This window comes from Lissotriton vulgaris, chromosome 1_1, assembly GCF_964263255.1.
Source record: "Lissotriton vulgaris chromosome 1_1, aLisVul1.2, whole genome shotgun sequence".
Taxonomy (NCBI): domain Eukaryota; kingdom Metazoa; phylum Chordata; class Amphibia; order Caudata; family Salamandridae; genus Lissotriton; species Lissotriton vulgaris.
In genome coordinates this window covers 1,144,434,089-1,144,455,300 of record NC_141685.1, presented here as the reverse complement: position 1 = coordinate 1,144,455,300, position 21,212 = coordinate 1,144,434,089, and the positions used below count along the sequence as shown (strand labels likewise).

At 45.1% G+C, this 21,212-nt stretch overlaps 1 protein-coding gene across 2 annotated transcripts in view; it reads left to right on the top strand.

Annotated features, from left to right (window-relative positions):
• ERBB3 (erb-b2 receptor tyrosine kinase 3) overlaps window positions 1-21,212 on the top strand; it is a 249,950-nt gene that overhangs the window by 125,687 nt on the left and 103,051 nt on the right. For both annotated transcript variants that reach the window (XM_086963900.1, XM_086963901.1), the window contains exons 2-3: window positions 7,304-7,455; window positions 19,587-19,773. In XM_086963900.1, coding sequence (XP_086820026.1) covers window positions 7,304-7,455; window positions 19,587-19,773 — 339 coding nt within the window. The remainder of the gene's footprint in view (window positions 1-7,303; window positions 7,456-19,586; window positions 19,774-21,212) is intronic.

Below are 21,212 nucleotides of genomic sequence, written 5' to 3'. Positions count from 1 at the left end.
AGTTATCCTTGGAGGAGGTTTTCCTTTCCCCAGGGATGGTCTTGGAGGTTGTGCCAAGATTCCCAGGCCCATGCGTCACTAGCTTCTCCAGTACAATCTTTTTGTTTGCATTCTTAGACCAGTGGTCTTGTTGAGCCCATTATAAAATCAGGACTACAGGTCCCAGAATGCAAAGAAAATCCCTTGACTGATAATGCCGATCACTGGAGTGAGGCTTTCCAGCTCGCAGGTGGAGGCCCTAATTCCTTTGACTCCGCTGCATCCAGAGCAGCCCTTCAAAAGCTTCCGCCTGCCTTTAAAGCTGTTTTTCAGATTTTTTTACATTTCTCTCTGGCTGTAGACAACCCAAGACAGCTGACTTTCCCTCACATCGCTAGAGAGGAAACTAAAAATGTTTCCTTCATTTAAGGAAAGAAAGTTGGTACACTTTGTAGGGAGGGCCCCACCTGTGGGTGGAGCCTGGGACAGTGGTAGACTGCCACAATCAAATGCTGCCTAATACCTGTAAGAGCTTTAAAGACAGGTCTTCCTCCTTTGGGTGACACTAGGTGAAGAAAGCAAGAGTTGGGTGCGATACTTGGAGATCCCTAATTGTTGAGTGGATCTTTGAAGAATTGGATGTCATATAGAGAGCCCCCCACCATTAAGTGAAGCTAGGAAGAATCAGACTATCATAGAGAAGTCTTTCACCATTGAGTGACGCCTCAAAAAGATGAGTGGATTGAATACAAGTTCTCCACAATTGAGTGTAAACGCAAAGAGTTGCCTGTAATAGAAGGCAGTCAACCACTTATGGGTGAAACAGGGCAGGGTTGTGTGCACTGTAGAGAGGTCCACCACCGCTATGTGAAGCCCGAAGAATTGAGTGCATCGCCCATCAGTGGATGAATCTTTGAACAGGAGGATGCACTCTTGGCGTTCTTTCCCATTGGGGGAAACATGTTGTAGTTGAGGGTGTTGTAAGGGGTTCCCGCACCAATGGATGACATCTCAAAAGGTTGACTGCATCAGTGGGAGGTCCTTAACCAGTTAGGGAAGCCTTGAAGTGTTAAATGCATCAATGTAAGATCTTTTCGCTGTTAGGTGAAGCCCCAAAGTTAAAGGTGAATCATCGAAGGATTCTCCAATGTTGGCTGAACACTGAAAAACAGAGTGCATTCTAAGGAGCTCTGCTGTGAGGGATACAGCCTTGAGGAGTTGCGTACAAAGTTGGGAGGTTTCTTATCACTCGGTGGAAGAAAAAAGAATTGGCTGCATCATAGGGAGCTCCTTTAGTCCATCCACAACTCTGTGAAACCCAACGAAATGAGTTCATTGTAGAGCACTATCCTCATAATTGAGCGTGAATGGAAAGAGTTGGCTGTGTGATAAGCAGTGTCAATATCTATGGGGAAGACAGATGCTTTATGTTGGTAGGCTCAGTCCACTTCCAACGTGATTCTATCAGATCAACAGGGATCTGAGGGATACAGACACCAGTGATGAGCAGTAACCTTGATAATCATAAATTGTCTCGACTAAGACGTACTCTGAGCTAGTTTCAAGAGTGGACTACCTCTCTGTTGATTTGATGCATGAAGAGAAGGTCAACCACTCTTGGGTGAAACATGGCAGGGTTGAGTGCACTGTAGAGTGGTCGACTACCACTGGATGAAGCCTTAACACTTGTATGTATCACAGTAGGGTTCCAGTCAAAGAATGAATCTTTCAAGGACTGAATGCTCGCAGTTGCAACCAAAGCATAAAGCAATTTTACTGGCTGGTTTACCCGACTTGTAAAATTGGATGAAGTGTTCCTCCACTCAGGAAAACTGGGTGCAAAAACCGCAGGCCATTCTCGATTAGTCAGAGTGGAATTCCACATGCTCGACTCGTTATGTGGGTATACGCATTCTCTCCTAATAGGGTGAAGCCTGTTATCATTGGGTAAATAGTTGGGAGTTTGGCCATCAATTGGATGGTATCTCGAAGATTTGAGTGTATCCATGTGAAGGCCTTCATCACTGAGGTAGACAAGATTTCCTCTGTCATTCTCATTTGCCTGCTTCTTATTCGTGCCCCAGTTTGTTTGTCCCTCCCATTGAGCATAGCCTTTTTACAATCTCTTTGAGTGATTGGAATTGCCACTTCCACTGCTTGCTTTTCAAGCACTTCTTTTTTCTTTTGTGTGAAGCACTCCATTACCTTTGTTTCACTCGTGTACATCTCCCCCGCTGCACTCCATGCTGTTTTCTGTTGCACAACTGCTTCTCCCCGCCACTTCCCCATTGCTGCCCCCTAACCGCACCTTCTGAGTTGCTTTCCAACAACTCTGTGCTGCTTTTGCTCATGCCCCCTGTTACTTGTGCATCCTCTCCAGCCTCCCTCTGTTTCTTCTGTATCACCTCCCATGTTGCTTAGGCATTCGTACCTATCTCCCGCCTTGTTACTTCGCCATTCGACTCCCCCACCCTCTCCTGTGTTGCTTTTCTGTTCCTGCCATTGTCCCTGTGTCGCTGTGACTTCCCCAACGTGCCCGCTTAAAAAAATCACTTTTACGGATTAATTTTCTTTTGAGTTACTGATCTAACGTGGATCGTTCCCTGAAAAGTAATAAAAAAAGGCCCACATCATTTTGTAGGTGTGTGTGGTGTGCACAGACAGAATTATTAAGACAGCTTTATCAAAGGCTTTTGTTTTCTTTTTTTCAAACTGTAGTCAGGCTGCACAACACTGCGGATGCTGTACAACTTGGCTAAAGGCCATTTGCAAAGGCAAGACCTATCGGGTTTGCCAATGCCTGCTTTGTCTGGCTGTGGACCTGTTTTATAGGTAGACAGGTGGTTTTTGCTGGTGAATTCCTTGACATTACGACAAACATTGCTTGTAGTAAGCTCAAATCCATGCAGTCTTCCTTAATTTGTAGAACAAATACAGTGTGTCCTTACAAGTTTGAAACTGCCCCAGTTTACAAACATGGGTCACTTGTTTATAGGGTGACCAGGTGTCCTGGATTTGCCCCGATTTTTCACCAGCTATCCCGACAGATTTCAAGAAATTTAGCTCATGTCCCGGTTTTTAAAGAGGGTAGACTGCAAACGGCGGGAGGTGCTTTTTTAAGTTTTACAAAGCAGGGATATTTATCAGTTGTTTCAAGAAAGCAATTTAATTAACAAGCAAGCTACTGGGTTTAAACATTGCATTTTATGTATGTTCTTACTGCCTGTTCTGGAATTCGCTGTTGAGGAGCGCTGTCATTTTGTGCAGTCGATGAAAGTAACATTGTAGTCCTTCTTCTATTTTAGTGAAATGTCCCCTTTTTTAGCTTTAAAATTCTGGTCACCCGACCTGTTTAGCTAATTCACCTATCTGGGCAACTTTTGTTTTGGCTGGGGCCTACAGCCTGTCCCAGTCCAACCCTGGATATATCTACCAACCGGGCTTAAAAAACATATGTGTACTAGAGCAGGGCATATATTACCAAAAGTAAATATCAGGATACTTACCGCTGGGCCTGTAGGACCTCTACGTTAATCCACCCGTGGGTGTAGGCTCCGCGTGAGCCTCTTGCAGGGCGGAGACCTGTTTTGTTTGTTTGGGCGTTTCCAGAAGGAAGTGTTTTTATGAAATAACCATGGCACACTTATTTGTTTGCCCTCTTGTGTTTTTCCTCCTCCTCCTCCTCCCAATTAATTGACATTGGCCTGATGAACCTCAACTCCTTGCGCTCATCCTTTTCCTTCCTCCTTGGCTGTTACGCCTCTCTTCTCTCTCACCTGTTGTCTTTAATTCCAGCTTTACCCTGTCTCTGTTTTCCAAACCGGGCCACCACCTTTTTTCTACCTCATGAGATTTCAAATTAGTACTTTTTTTAGATTTTTTAAATGCACCTTATGCAAAACTCTTGTACTTCAAAGACCTACCGTGGACGAGGATGTAATTGTCATTCACACGTTGCTTCGCCTACCACAGCATAAGGCACGGGGCAGCAGGACCGCCCAGTCTTGCTATTACCCCCTTTCCTCTGAGTGACTGCACAAAGCCTGATACATTGATCACATCAACCCAAAATTGTTATTTTCTCTGTAGTGGCAAAGCTGGTTCAAAGTGTGCTTTTTATTCTATATTACTTTTAACAGGCAGCTGTTTATTTTGCCTCCAATTCGGGTTACATTTATATTCTGGCTCTTATTTTACGTTGGTGTAAATGACTTAAGTGATAAAACAACATTGTAGCTGCCTGAGAATCTGGGAATTGATTGAATCTGAATTGTTTCCTTCACAAATAATAATAACACAATGTATGGTACAAAGGAAAGGCTTACTATTTAAAAACAACGCTAATTAAATATCCTCATCAACCAGGCGGCCACCAGGGCCTACACACCCTTTGAAAAACTAGCACACTCCCTAGGGGGACTGAAGAGGCTTATCTCTCAAATCTATCATATACTGCAGCACCCTACCTCGCCGCCTACACATCCCTATCAGAGACAATGGCAGTTGGCAGTTGGCAGCAGGCGTCAACATTGAGCCCTCCCAATGGAACAGGCTGTGGACCGACATCCCCAAAATCTACCGCAGCATCCCCCAGAGGGAAAACGCTTACAAGCTGCTCACCCAATGGTACTACACCCCGCTGCGACTTAGCAAGATGTTCCCCAACACCTCGCCGCTGTGCTGGAGGTGTGGATCTGTGACTGGTGACTTTGTGCATATATGGTGGACGTGCCCGAACCTAGCTGTCTTCTGGAAAGAGGTACTTAGCCACATTAAAGAGGTGCTGGGCTTTCCCCTACCCGAGGAGGTGATCACGTTGTTACTCGGCGTCCGACCCCCCGCGCTTAGGGCCCTCACGCGCAGCGACTGGATCCTCACGCTCCAAATGCTAGGCGCAGCTAAGCAACTCATCGCTTTGTACTGGAAGCGGGCCGAAGCACCGCCAATAGCTTCCTGGTTTGTGCGTCTCTGGCAGGTCCTGGCTATGGAACTGCTCACGGCGCGGATACAAGCGAGGGACACGCGCTTCAAAGCTGTGTGGGAACCCCTTGTGCGCCACCTATGCTCTGTTAGTTACGCGCGACACATGCCTCCCAGACTCCGTGCTCTACACCTCTTTGATGACGCCCTTATCCCTGCAGACCCCGCCAGACTCTGCCCCTGACCACCGCCTTCCCCGCAGATGCTGTAGCGATCACGCAAGCCCTTTCGTACTCCGCCCACTGACCAGCCACACGACGCTGCCGCACCTTCTCCCCGCCCCCCCTTTCCTCTCTGACTAGCTCCCCTCCGATTCTTTCTTTTTTCCTACTTGCCACCCTGGCCCTCACCTCACTACGGGGCAGTTGTGCCTTGTTGGGCCTTAAATTTCTGTGACATTACAGTCAGCTATCAACTACGCACCTCCCTAGCTTAGTAACGCAATATCCGCGCGAGACCAACCTCTGCGTATTCCACCCTTAAGCCACGCGGCCGGCCCCCCTTGAGGGGTTGTAGGCAAGGCGCTGTGTTAAAGCTTCTTCCTCGCCCCAGTTGGTATAAGCCCATGAGTTCTCATTTGCGCGGCCGGCCTCAGCACGAGGTTGTAGGCTTATCGCTGTGTTCACAATAAAAACAGATTTGAACAAAAAAAATATCCTCATCAGTGATTTTTTTTTAAATTTACACTTTTCATTGCAATAAAAAAGTAACTACTACACAAGCTTGTCAAGGCCAGACCTACAGACCTATCAGAATTTTTTTGTTGTTGCAGTTTTATATAGCGCCAACTGGACTTGAAGGTATTGGAGCATTTTACATAAGCCCCAGGTACATTACACATTCATAGTTTGTAGGTGCGGGGAGATTAAGTGATTTGCCCAGAATCACAGGAAGTTGAGCCGACGCTGAGACTCGAACCAGGTTCCCCAGCATCAAAGTCGGCACAGACGTCAACCAAGAGCCATGGAGTGCTAGGTGTGTCTCAGATTTTCAGAATACCAACACAAAAGAAATGTACATGCTGTGACCATAATTGTGAAACTGTTACATAGCCAGTGGATACCTTTCAAACCGAGCACCGGTTCCACCCTGCTGGGTCTACGTTTGATACCCTGATGCCTTAACATACTTACTGACCCTGGTACTTGGGAGGCTCCTAAAACGTTAAGATTCTGGGTGCCCTTTTAATTTTGATGGGGCTGGTAATGGAGTAAAAGGCTCCATCAGAATTATGTGTATCAACAAAACTAGGGTACTTGCTCCTGTCTGGAGAAGATGAAAGAGAATGGTTGGAAACAGAAAAATGTCCATCAGAATTATGATCTAGGCAGTAACTCCATGGTTGGTTTCATTCACCCAGAGACTCCTTCAAGAAGCAGATGGAGGCTGCCTGTGAATTACCTAGAAGAATAAACAGGGGAAGCCAGGGTCGTAACACAGGCCCCCGCAGCCCCCACGATGTGGGGGAGGGGGCAAAAGCTCCAGGGGGCCCCCTCGGCACTGCACTCTCTGACCAGAGAGCCCCTGAATGAGCCTGGAGGGGGCCCCTCTGTGTACCGTGCAGGGAGGCCCCCTCAATTTTCGTTACGCCAGTGAGGGAAGCAGGACTGGAATTACCGAGTCTTCTGATGATTTCTCATTTCTCGGGCGAGCTTAGTGGCCCCAAATGTAATCAGCTAGTAACTCTCTCCTACCTCTTTGTTACCTGCTCCTTCCTGTATCATTCAGACCAGGGGGGGATTACTGGCTGCATTACCAGGACTCTCTTAAAGAGGTCAGCTGTGTCAGTTGTCTAGAAGATTTGAGAAGCTATAACACACTATGTCTTATCTTTAGTTGTTTCTCGAGCCATAGCTTACTGTGTCAACGTTAGAAGGTTCTAACCGCTATAATATATTATCTGCGACACTCTCAAAGCTATAAAGTATTGTATCAGGCCTTTGGAACCTAAATATAAGATCCAGTCCTGAAAGCTATGACATATTTCTTGAGTCAATGGGAGGTCCTAGAAGGTAAAAAGTGCTGATAAGTTTGTACAAGTTATAACACATTATCAGATCTCTGAAAGTCCTTGGAGCCATGATATAGTGCGTCAAAGCTGTGGGAGGTTCTTGCAGCTGGCTATAATATTCTATGCTTGCGTATGGATAGTTTTGGAAGCTGTTGCGTTGCCAGATTTCCGGGAGGTACTAAAAGCTGCAGCGTCCCTCGTCATGTCTTTGAGAAGTTATCAAAGCTCTAGGAACCTTTTTAAGGTATACCTAGAAAGTTCTAAAAACTAGAATATACGATGTCTGTCCTTTGGAATTGATTTTCATGTAGTCTTGATGCTCTTTTTCCACAGTCTGTGCCGGAACCATCAATGACATGAGTATTTCCGGCGGCTCCACAGAACAGTTTCTTGCCATGGTGCAGATGTACAACAATTGTGAGATAGTCCTGGGCAACTTGGAGATCAGCATGCTGGACCCGGAGCGCAACTTGTCCTTTCTGCGGGTGAGTGGACCCACCATATGAGGGTAGGAGGGTTGGTACAGTACAATCGTGCAAGGCTAGAAGAAGATGCGGGCAGCAGCTAAAAAGATGGATGTGGGATGGAATCAAAAAATGCCCAAAAATAAAGATAAATTAGAAGAAGCAGAGAACAATTCACTAACATTAGATCCCTCACATACAATGTCTCCAATGTTATACCTTAGCACGCACAATATTTCCACGGTGAGGACTCAGCTTGCAAGATGAGACCCCAGTGGGTGGAATATCCCCAAGCTGAGATTCTGATGTGGCTAATATGTTTAGGGTAAGACTCAGGCATGTACAATGTCTCCAAGTTTAGACCTCCCAAGGTACATGATTTGTACAAATTGAGACCTCTGTTTATTCTATATGACCAAGTGAAACTACGAGTGCACAATATCTCTTACATAGGACCCCCGATGTGCCCATTATGATGAAAGTAAGAACGTAATTTGACCAATACGGCCAAGGTGAGGCCGTGACATTTACAATATTGTCAACATGAGACCCGTACGTGGCTAAAATGGCCAAAGTGAGACCACAGTGTTTCCAAATACAGACTTGCACATCACATGAATTACAATTCCGAGTCCATTTTTTTAAATCAAGAGTTGTTGAATTCAAAATAGAAAGATTCCCCTGCTAGTTGCAAGCACAGTGTCCCTTCAAAATGGTCCAAAGTGAGAACCCAGTTTTATCAATATGATCAAGCTGAGAACGCCAGCACCCACAATACCCTTAAGATGAGACCACAAGTGCCAGAAAAAGGCAAGATGAGAAACCAATGTGGCCAATAAAACAAAGGTGAGACACCAGCATGCACAATAACTCCAAGAGGAGACTCAGCATGGACAGTATCTCAAAGGTGGGACCCTGTCTTGCACAATATTTCCAAGGTGAGACCACGGTGTACCCGATATGGCCAACATAAGACTCAAATGTAACCTATAAGACCAAATGTGCGTATTTGCTGTGAACAAAATCTCCAATGTGAAATCCCAGCATACAGAATACCTTTCAAGGTGAGAGTCCGAAGTCTAGATATGGGCATGGTCAGACACAAGTGTGACCAATGTGATCATGGTCAGAGCCTGGTGTACCCAACATCTTTCAGGAGAGAACTTTGTGTGCAGAATATCTCAAGGAAGTGGCCTTAATGTGACAAATATGACCAGAGTGAGCCTCTGGAATGCCCAATATTTCTAGGTTGAGACCCCAGTGCGCATAGTATCTCAAACATGACGATCAACATGCCCAATATGGCCAGATTAATGGCCCAATGCGAGCAATGCGACCAAGATCACGTTGAAACTCAATGTGCAAAATACCTTCAACGAGAGACCCCAATGTGATTTATTTGCCAACGAGAGGCCATAATTTGGTTATCATGTCCAATGTAAGGCACAGAAGTGTTCAATGTCATACAGGTGACTCCAGCTCGTTGTTTGATTTGGTGCTTTCGAAGGGAGACACTCACAAAACCACGTAGAAAAATGCCTAAAACTCAATCGTAGCCCGAAAACGGAGAAGTCAGAATGACGAACCATCTAAAAATAAGCTCAGGTACTTCTTATGAGAGCAGACAAGTCCCACCTTCTCTGCAGGCACCAGTGGCTTCAATAACACATTTCACTTTCTTCTCCTTTCTCATGGTTGCTTGCCAAACAATATCAAGAACAGGCTCTAGATTTACCAGCAATCCAGATCTTGGTGCATTGGAGAAACTACAGCTTTACTAAAGCTTACAATTCATTCACCCAGACATGGGAGTTCAATACTTTGTTCACACAGCATCAGGATTCTGAAATCCTCTACTAGTATGTGTAGAAAAGAGCACATGTGTTTTAAATAACATACATAAACAAGCATTGGCAAAGGCGTACGTAGAAGCCTTACCATCATGCTTGAATAGGCGATTACATATAACTTACTGCAAGGATATATGCCACAAAAATAAAAGCAAGAAAGAGAATAAACAAAAAAAACTTTTACCGCCAAAACGTGATGGCCACACACATGCAGTAGAACATTTAATTTTAAAAAATGGCATTTACTTTTAATGCAACCGAATGGGTGCTTCCTAGAGGCAGGTGTACTTAAAACCGATCTAGAAAAGCCTTTTCACTTTCATCTCACAAAAAAATTATTTTTATTGGTGCAAACAAAAGTTACACCTGGCTTTGAATTACTGTAATCCACAGAGAGATTTTAGACATGCAAGAATGCAAGCTAAGCCTTAACAAGGAGTATACCTTTTTTGGTGCATCGTCCATGGTACTGAGGAATATGCTAAATGGAATCTGGGGGAGGTTGGACTGAGTTTTCCAAGAAAGTTTGTCACACATATTAAACAACATTGCATGTAAGAAATGGGACTGAAAGGAGCACAGACTTTCACAGAGGTATCACCTACCACATTAGGAAGTTTGTGGTAAATATTACATTTCAAAGCAGTTTAATTCAGTTCCATTAATGAAAGCTGGAATAAATTAAATACATTTTTATAATGGAGGACATATGGGTCTGCCTCAAAAAATATTTAGGAGGATTAATAGGGCGTGGTGCATTTTGTGGCAGGAACATTAGTCAAAGCATACAATAATTTACAAATGGTAGTGGTGGCCTTATGGTAGCACATCACTCTTTGTATATAGCAAAAATTAGAATACAGGATTGGTGCCCCTCGAGGTTAAGAACATACACCCCACTACCTCAGGTGTCACAGCATGATAGACTTTACTCACAACTTTATTGTTCACTTCCCAAGGATGCATGAAGCAAAGTTTACCAAAATAGCGTAGATAACTGCCCTATATTTCAATCAGTTCTGGAAAGTAAAATAATGAATCTGTGAAGTCGCATTGGAGAGGTGCGCAGTTTACAGAATTCCAAGTATTTCGCAGCGGTTTGACTGCGTGAGTGAAATGCAGACCAGGAACCAATCTTGGGACCACCATATCGGTAAGCGTGCATTCAACGGTTCTACCGTATCTATAATTGTAAGAATCAGCGCTTTTTATTAGTACTGCTATACTCATCATGAACAATACCTCCGCTCCTCAGAAGGGCTGCCTTACTTTTCCTGAAGAATATCATTTTATATTTTGCAGGTCTGTTACTCTTTAAAATGCAGGATTAGCACATCATAAAATGGCTGCTGTGTCCTTTTTGTGACAGCGCAGTCGCTCCTCAGAAGGCCTGCCATACAGTTATTGAGCATTTATAATACTAGTCAGCATGACTACTACTCTTTGTATGCGGGACGGTGACGCATAGGTGGACAACACCAATGCTTCTCAGTTAAGCTGCTATGCTCTTGGAGGTACAGGGCTGAAACTTCACAGAAGGGCTCCTACACCTTCCATAGACAGTATCAACACTTCCCAGCAGGGCTGTCATACTTTGCACGAACACTACCAGTACTTTCCAGCCCAATGTCCATACGGCTGTTGGACAACGACAGCACTCATCAGCAGAGATGCCATAATGCTATAGGATGGTGCCAGTTTCTGTTTCTGATGGCTGAGTGGACAAGTGCCTTCAATGCAAGGATATGTTTTGATCCAGTGGCCACAGGTTTACATCCCTGAATGTCCACTGGGTTTTTCATCTTCCTCTGTTCAATAAAATGAGTACTAGTCAGTTGAGCAACAACAAACATCTGTCAACAGTATCAATAGGCCCTCAAGGGCCCCCGAGGGTTTGTAGGAACATTACAAAGGCAAAAGACTTCATGTTTTCTCAGAAGAACAGAATATTCTCATTGCCGAACAACTCTGTGAGGGAATGGACAGAGCTTCCGACTGACTCGTGTTATTAGGGTCACCCTCTGCTGATCAAGGCGTTGAATGCGAACACTTTGGATTCAGGCAGTCACTTTTCCCATCAGTAGCACTGGTTGAAAATCCAACCTTTTGTACTAGCTGAAGTTGGCTCCGTGGCATGATTCTGGTTGGCCATGGTAGGTAGATACTCCTGGAAAAAGGAGCTGAATTATTTCCCACACAGCAGCTTCCATGCTGCAATATTGACCAATAATGCCCTTCTGCTGTACAGGATGTGCATAGTCTGATTTGAGCACAGTAACCCAAACCTCCCATCCTGTAGGCCGGGACATTCATTGGAAATTACATTTATTAATGCCACTTTGTCTAATATGGTTGCTTACATTTAGTACAGTACAGACATGTGCATGGATGTTGAGGGAGAGCCAGGCTGGGCACACAGGACTAGGCGGTGAGAATGAGCCAACCATCAGGCCTTTACACAAAAGATAATTTCAATTTTCAATCCTTTAAGAAATAAAGGGTTTGTTTTGGAACGTGCTTTCTGGCATGCATACAGAATTTTAGGGCTATTGTAGGACTTTGGCTTTTTAGTTTGATCCACAGCCTTTGTTATGCTGTTTTTCCATAACCCCGCCCTCATCATCTGGTAATGACAGTGACTGCCTTTACAGCCAGGTCTTATGCTCCATGTTAATGTCCCTACTTCTGAATCCCATTGGCATTCTGTGTTTAATTTTGGGTTTAACCCAGTCGTTGTCCTCACGTCCCTTCGTCCCCACGCTCCAGTATCAGTCCATATAACCAGTGCCCAATGTCATTGTCTCCATGAATATGCCTGTTTTGCTGTGCCCTGTGCTTGTTTTACTGTGTTGTCTTGCCAGTGTTCTAATGCCAGTGTCCCTCTGACATTGCCGCCTTGGCAGTCGGAGTGTCCCTAATACAGTGCATTGTGTTCATGGCACCAAGTCATAGCAGTGTCTCCTAGGCAATGCCAATGTCACAGCCTCAGCATCCCTATGACGGCGACACCATGCACATGCTGCCATAGCAGTGCTCCTGTGCCCATGTCATGTGCATGTCACCTAGTCAGTCACTTTTCCATACTCATTGACCTGTCTTACCTCCCCATGCTAAGTCCCCCCTGCCAGCTTCCCTGTGTCAGTCTGTCCCCGTCAGTGTCCATGTCTGTGCCCTTCAGTCAGTTTTCAAGGTCAGTTTATCAGTGACTGTCCGCGTGCCAGTGTCTCAGGATACTAGGCAGGAGAGAATGTAACACGTCGTCACCCACAACTTGATCTGGCAGCTGTGAGACACTCTGCAGCAACCCATGACGAGCAGGGAGGGAAGGGCCTAAAGTTAGGGACACTGCAGGGAGATGCTTCTACACTGTACTGCATGCGCACACACACACACACACACACGCTTTCTCTCTCTAAATACGATATTTCATACCTGAGGAGATGTTTGCGTTGAACAGCAGTAACCAATTGATGGAAATTAACTCACCTAGCTATATTGATTGAGGGATAACATCAAGGTTAATCATTCATTAGAGGCCCACCAAACAAGGATCCTAGCAACACATGCTATTCACACATTCACCTTCCTTAAGTTTTATCGATCCATTAGTCTTCATTGATCAGTCAATTCTCGATAGTAATTCTTCATCAAGTTTTAATTTTCTTTCACTCTAGAAAAAGTCAAAATATTGCGTTAGTGGTATGATCAGTTGTTTCTCCGAACTGAATCGATGATTGTTCAGAATGCCGACGCAACTGTTCACCGTTTTTTCAAATCACACCCTACAGTTGTTTGTCCCAGTACAATATCGTTGAGCAAACTTTCTGGATTTCATTCATCTAATACTAAACATTCAAGGATTCGTGCATTCAAGACTAGAAGCTCCTTCTGTGCACCACTTTGCCTTAGGTAGCTCAGCAGTCAGGTGTGTCCTACTTCGGATTCCTCTCTCACTTGCTCCTACTTCTGCGAATTTTCAAATTACCAGTCTTCTTGTCGAGATATGCGCTAGTCAATTTTAACCATCACCAGCTGAGTGGTTATACATAATCCAGGTTCTTTCCCAAGGTACCGCATTTACCGTGTGGTGTCCTCTTTGGGTGATATTCAGAGTCACTGCCTTTATATCTCCTTCCCTGCCTGTGAACCACATCGAACCACATTGACTAGGGGTCATGCTGGGCATGACTCCTTCTGTTAGGTGAGCTGAATCCCTTTGGAAACCAAATCTCGCAAGATCCAAGATGGCGGTCGCCATGCCTTATCACCGCTGTAAGCTGCAGGGAACCCAACTGTTAACAAAAGGTTCATAATCAGGGCCACTGGATTTATGTGGCAGGAGACGGCAAAATTCTGCTGCAGGGTTGAGTAAATTATGTGGCATAATCCAGCACATTTTGTATCAGTATTACTACATTATTTCATCATTTTTAAGCTTAGTAACACTTTCCGGGCCTTGTTTGCATTACATTAGTACAAATTTAACATACAAATATATTAATAGGCAACCCTTTGCAAAGGTCCTTGCACTGCGCTGCAACACGTGTTGTCGCATTTTGAGTAACTGTGGAACCATTTGAGCTGGAAACAAAAATATTTTTTGTTGAAATCTGCAGATTATGTGGCAAAGCGGCAAATCTATAATCATGCGAAAATCGCAGAGGCCGCACCATCACATTATTCCAGTGGCCCTGTTCATAGTGTCGTTGGCCACAGGCTGTAGTACACCTACCCACCCTGCTGCCGGAATTAACCCGGTGCAAGTTCAAGCTTCCTTCATTGCTTTGTACTTGACGAAGGGGCTTGACATCACAGAAGTAGCTGGTGGGTTTCAGATTCTTAATGGCATCGGATAGTTTTCCAGTGGTAAGCAGGGTGAAGGATCCCCATGTTTGTATACACATATGAGCCGGAAGTGGGGAAAGGAAAGTTAGCTTGAAACTGAGCCTGGTCAAGTTAAGATTTTCCCAGAAAAAGTGATTGAGGAGTTCCTCTCATCTCTCTCTGGAGCAGACTGGCAAACTGCTGTCGGCAGCTGTTAAACGCTTTCTGAGGTGCCATCAGAGGGATCTTGTGGTATTAGTTTGAATTAAGCTCTTCACTTTTCTTGTGGGTGCACATTTATTTGCTGACTGCTCTGAGATGGCGGATTTGGTTCAAAGGAAGCCTTTTCTCTCTATTTTGATGATGCGTTTCATTTTTTTTTTAGGATGGGCAATATTAGAACGAGAAGTTGGCCTGAATATCAATAGGTTACTTAAGAAATTGTAATCCCACTGATATTATGGAAACATCGCTCTGCCTAAACCTTACTGTTGTTACCTTTTAAATGAAGTTTAGGAGGTAGGAAGGTATCTTAACCTAAGATAACCTAAGGTAAGACTGAGCTATCAGTTAAGTTCTGGAAGTGCAGCAGCCCTCCTTACCTACAACACTGTAATCAATATGTTGTCAAAAACTCTGTAATAACATTGATGATATGGAAACCAATCATATAGTGCCTCGTTGCGCATCATGCTTCTGATCTGGTTCTCTAAGCTTTGTAAATAGTAGTTGTTATGACTGTTCTTCTTCTTGTGTTCCACGGCCTGCTCTAACCCTTCTACCCTTAGGTAATTTGCTTTATCAGAATACATTTAGCAACATTTACATTTACAGACGGCTGTATCAGTCCCAGTGTAAACCTTTCCACAGCGTATGTAACATTAGGTTCATGTAGGACAGTGGGTTGATGCTCCTGTGGTAGAGACCACGTGTGACCTTAGGCATCCTGCTCAAACCCTAGCAAGGCTACCGCAGGCTTTCACCCTTCTAAGATGTCTGCCACTTGCAGAAGACTTGCCTTGGTGAGGTTTGCTGATTTGGCGAGGGCTGCGGCAGAATCTTGTGTGTTCCATAGTCAATCAATCAATCAATCAATCATGGACATTTGTATAGCGCGCTACTCACCCGGAAGGGTCCCAAGGCGCTGAGGGGTAGGGGTCCATTGCCGGGCCCCGGGGAAAGCAGAGTCGCAGACTAGTCTTTCCCCGGGGTCTTTCGCGCAGGGGATAGTCCAGGCAGGGGAAAGGGAGGAGCTAGGGGGTGGGTACTTAAGCGCGGGGGAGGAAGGGATCTTCCTCTTTTCCGCGCCTGGCACCATCGGGAGGGAGCTCGAAAAAGACCACCCACCCACCCGGCAGTTAGAGGTGGTTTGTGGGTTGGCTTTGTTGCGTTGCCAGTTTAGGCCAGAGCTGCGGTAGGCAGGTTCCGAAGGGATAGGGGGTCAAGAGCGGGCATACCCATCCCTTGGGGGGGAGACTTGGTCAGGACGGATCGAAGTTGGTTTGAAGTTGGCAATGGCTGGGGGCTGGAAGGGTGATTGACGGCAAGTGGCGGGTGTTTGGAGCCGCTAGGGCTCAGTACTGACATGAATGATTGAAAACGAATGAGGGGGGATGTATGAGTGGGGTGTTTCTGTTATTGTTACTGTTTTATTGTTATGCGCAGTTCTGGTCTAATAAATGGCCTTTTACGCCTATAACTGCGTGGTCTGTTTATTGCGCGATACTGCTCGAAGAGCCAGGTCTTGAGGAGCCTCCTGAAGGAGAGATGATCCTGGGTCAGCTGGAGGTGGATTGGGAAGGAGTTCCATGTCTTGTCTGCCAGGTAGGAGAAGGATCTTCCCCCGGCGGTGGCTTTGTGGATGCGTGGTACGGCGGCGTCTCACGCTGAATAATGGAGATTTTTAGCACCCTCCCCTCAGCTGGGCAATAAATAATATTCCGACCTTTCTTCTTGACGCCCTACTACTCCCCAGCCTGCCAAGCTCTCAAAGGTCCCGACTGCCTTCCTGCCAGAAACACTTCCCTCATTCCTGCTGCGTCCTAGAAAGCAACGAGCAGACGAGCCATGGGCCTCACTGAGCCCTAACGCAGGCGAGAAACATGGGCTCCTGAGCTGCTGTCGGACAGTAAGAATCGGGCACAGCCGCCCGCTGTGCATCAGCCCAGTATCACAGTAAGGGGGCCAAAGACCCTCATGCGAACACGGGAAATGTACGCAACCCCACAGGTTGGCTAGCAAAAACGTCCACTATTGAGGTGCAGTGGGCACCCCCCTCTCCTGGGCCACAGTGCTACTGCACGCGCCGCACTAGTGACAGCTACACCCCTGAGCGGGAGCCTCGAAGAAGCCCTGGGTTCTAGTCCCACTGTGTCTCATCCCGCCCTTACTTAAAGGAATGGACATGTTTTGCTTTGGAAAAGTTTGCTTTATAATGCAGGGTAAATCTCTCACTTTAACTGGTCTGCTTTAATTGGAGGTTTTTGATGTTTGAAATGAGCTATTTAATTTAATACAAGGTCACTTCACCTTCCCGCCCTGACTGCGTGTTTTGGAATGGTGAGGGCAGACATCAACACAGGATGGTCAAGCCCTCGTGGGTAGCCCAAGGCTATGGCCGTGGAAGGATGGCTGAGAAAACATCAAAAGGATAAAGAAGGGAAAGGAAAATGTACAGGCAGAGAAGAGTATGGGACCCACCTTCCGTGGCACTGAAGCGCACCACCTTTTAAACAGGTGTGCCATGCATGCGTGATCTGATAAAATGTGAGTGACAGCTGAAAAAGCCAATGAATGAAGAGGGCCCACAGTCCTTCCATGTATGTATACAGGTATGCGCTTTTTTATTTTTTTCATTGCAGGACGCTAGAACTGTCTGAAAGGGGTTCTTTGTTTCGGGCTGCAAACATAAATGGGTAGAAGTAACTTGGAATAGGAGTGATCTAAATTAGTTTACAAGGTGGGGGAAAGTGACAGGATTGATTCTGCTCAAGCTCAGCCTATCCGTCAGAGGCAGCCCCGGGGTGTCCAAGTGGGTCCAGAACAACCACAGCCATTCAATATTGTTTGCACATTTGATCATTATATTAGTGCAGTCCAGTTGTTTTCATTGGGCCAGAGTCACAAAACTCCACCATTCCTGAAAATCAAGAGAAGTGGAGTACAGATGTATGATCTCATACCCAGTATAGGAAATGGAAATCTACGCATCGACACATATAAGCCCTACTGGCCCATACAAGGCACCGCGTATCGTAAGCATGAATGCACAAGCCTATTCATGGGAGTAGTCCCAGTTACCATACTTGTGTGGATCATGGGGGGCAATGCATAACGCAGCAGCATTCACATGCCCGCTGATGTGCCATGCATCGAAGGCTGGGCTGAAAATGTGAGCTAGCCTTCTGCCCACACTGCCCATCCCACCCACAGCCTGCAGATCCTGTTCGTGACTCGGAATCTGGGGTGCAGAATTTGGGGCTGGGTAATTGCGGTGTGCACTTTGCACCCCACAGATGGGCGATCATACTTATTGAAGTGGGTACACTGTACATAAATTCATTTCGTATCAATACTCTGAAAATCTTGTGTGGATGCTGCCCTCGTGGACCTGCGCTAGACACCTTCGCACTAGCTACCTGAGTACCTCTCTGCTTCTCTACTAACAAAAAAACCTTTCAACATGCAAGGATGACTAAATACATTAAAAAAAAAAGAATGGAAAGAAAAAAGAACTGGCCAATACAGCCTAGCAGTGATGTGCAATTTAGTTTGGTGTATATGCACACATGGTCAAGCAAAATGCCGGCACTCATAGTGAACGTGTGTGAATAGATGAAGTGGACTGACACATTGCCCTATGCGACATGCTTCGGTGGGCGGAATCAAAATGTGAATGGCAGTTGAATAGACCAATGGATGAAAAGGGCTTACCCAGAGCCCTTCTTAAGAATGTATATATGTGTGTATTTTGTATTTATACTGCCTCTGGGCCAGACTAAGGAACAGATAGAAAGTAAGAAAAAGCGTGAGAGAAGCTAGGGATCTGAGATCATCAATTTATTTGTCCAGCAAGATCTATAGCATTTCAAATAGAAATGTACAGCCTAGAAGCACTATGAGACCGTAGGGTAGTAATGCGTAGAGAAGTGTGGCTCAATGGTTAGAGCGTCAGACCCTGATGCAGAGGTCTGGCCCGGGACCAGGGTTCAATTCCCCGCCTCGGCGGGTGTTGGGCTCAAGAATTCCACGGACATGATAATTCTCGCCTCGGTGCCTAGTCTAATCATGGAGTCCCACTCTGCAACTCTGGGCAATAGCTTGCTTAATCTCCACAACAGCCCCCACAACGCAAAGGAAGCCTGGCCTCCACCTTGGGGGTGCCCAGGAGTGGACGCCTCACATGGAAAAGCCAGGATGGGTTCCACAGCGGTATTCGTACAAGCGCCTTGAGACCCTTGCGGGTGAGTAGTGCGCTATACAAGTATCAATTTACATTTACAATTGACAAATACGGCACATAATATAACATAACCATAGACAGTCTCATTGGTGACATAAACGAAAGGAATGACGTTCCTGTATGAATCGTGGATTCTGTTGTGTGGTCGAAGGAACCATAAACTTTTTATTATAAATTACAGAAGGGACAACGTATATGTGCCTCATCATTACTCTCAGTGCACCCTCAAATGATTACATGTTCAATTTAGTGCCAGAAGTGAGAGGGATAAAGGCCTCATAAGGGGCCCGATTCACAAAGGTAAACTCAGACCTGAAGTCTAAGTTTAAACTACATGTCTAAACTTAGACTTCAGTTCTAAGTTTACCTTTGTTAATTGGACCCTTAATGTTTGGATGAAAATGAAAATTCATCACTTTCTGAAACATGAATTTGCACCACCATAGGAATATTACTGGGCAGGAAATTCAGATGGGGGATTCTACTCCATTTTTAGGACTCCTTCAAACACAGGAGAATGGTTAGTTCCCTCCAAACTCTAAATGAGCCCCAAAGTGTGTCACCTCTTTGGCTTTAGGCAAAAAGGCGAGTTTTGTTTCAGGAGTATTTAAGGCAATTTGTTTTCTTTATATTTTAAAACATGGAGGTCCATTTGGCCATCTCTAAAAACATTCTGCCCCGTTACAAGTCAGGCAGAGCTTTATCCCCAGGGTTTTGCTTGCTGTTGTGATTACACATTTTAAGGGGTACGGAAACACACCTGGTAAATCTTACTGAATTTCTGCACATCCTGTTGAGATGCAGAAAGTAGGAGGGAAAGAAGCATGGCGCATGCTTGGGACGGGGGGGGGGGGGAGAAAGCAGAATTGAACCGGGCTATTTTGGGTCTTGCGTGATTACCCTGATTCAGTATTTCCATATCTAATTACCGCACACCTCGTAGTGAGGCTAATTGACTCAATTCAACTTGTTGCCTAAATCTGTTCATCTATCATTAACTCATTCATTCATTTCAGACCATTCGAGAGGTAACGGGGTATGTGCTGATCGTGATGAACACATTCCAGTACCTGCCGCTTGAGAACCTACGAGTGATCAGGGGAACCCACGTGTACGATGGCAAGTTTGCCCTCTTCATCGCCATCAACGCCCAGGTCAACGGCAATCACGGTCTTCGCCAACTGGGGTTCACACACCTGACAGGTGAGGGGTAGTGCACGTTGATGCTCCTCAGTGCTGCCCAGTGAACGTCAATGCTCCTTAATGTACCTCACTCCTGACCTGAGGCATCCCTTTGTATTGCAACTCTGAGACACCACTCTTCTGATGCTACTGAATTCTGCAACACTGTTGACCTGTGGTTGCAACACTGAGAGCTGCATAGAGCTGCACCACTCCTGCTAGTCCAGTCCCTTGTTTTGGGCACTCCTACACGCAAGTACACTTCTAGTGTGGTATTTTTACTGTCCAGCTACAGGCAGCACTTACGCCATCCGCTAACTACACAGGGCATTTGGCCCACTCCACGAGCAAATTCTCAAAGGCCATCAATTCTATTTTAAGTCTCACACGTCCGAAGAAAACAGGTGCAATTGAAGCAATTTTAAGGATTTTTAAATTGCAATGCGTCCCAGTAGCCACGTATAGGGCAGAAATATGGGGTTTGGCGAAGAATCGGTGCATCCAGCAGGAAGAAAATCGGTTTTGTAGAAAGCTGTTGGGTGCACCGATTTCTACTTCTCAATATATTTGTCATAAGGAACTTAACTTACATTTTATTTGTGATTTTATTAGTGCCCGACCTGTGTTATTTTGGCAATCAGTTTGGAGGAATAAATCTGCTACTCTAACTCAAGAAATTATAACTGAGTGTCTATAAAAGTTTGTGCAGTATTGACAAAGGTAGCCTCTTTTAGACCCAAATAGAGCCAATTCATTACATAAGAATGATTTGAAGAAAGCACTTTACGCACTTTATAACACAGAAAGGGTTAGGGAAGAATCTAGGAAAACTACAGTCCTTAGTTACATGGGCAGGGAATTGTATAGGTGTCCTTTAAAGATATATCTTACGCTGCCAATGGGAAACTGGGAAAGAAGCCTTTTATTTTGATTGAGGGCGGGAACTGTAAGATTCCTGTTAAGTTTTCCTCTAGGCTATCGCCCAACCTTTGAAAGATGCCCATGCGATGGGGTGAGCGCACAAACTGATTTGCACTGATTTCTTTTTCTGTAAATATTATTTAAAATATATAAAATGGTTTTTAACTCTCTTTTTTAAAAGCATAGACCCATTACCATGTGGGAATCTTATCAGATGCTGCTTTCTTTGGACAATGATGAAATAATTTTCCGCACTAGCATTTGAGAACAGCCACCCGAGCACGCAAAATGATGGACAATCCCTGACTTTCCTTTCATTCAGTAATTTGTAAAATTTTTCTGATGTCTATAATGATCTATCAAATTTTAACAAGGTTTTATATAATTATTGTAAATCTGTGTATGTGCTTTTATGAATTCTTGGAATTCGAATAAAGATCTATGAAATGAAATGAAACTTCACAGGGCACTGACATATCGTGGGTGACATATCATTTCTTTGTCGTGATATAAACTAGTGCCTACAATTTTTTAGGCAT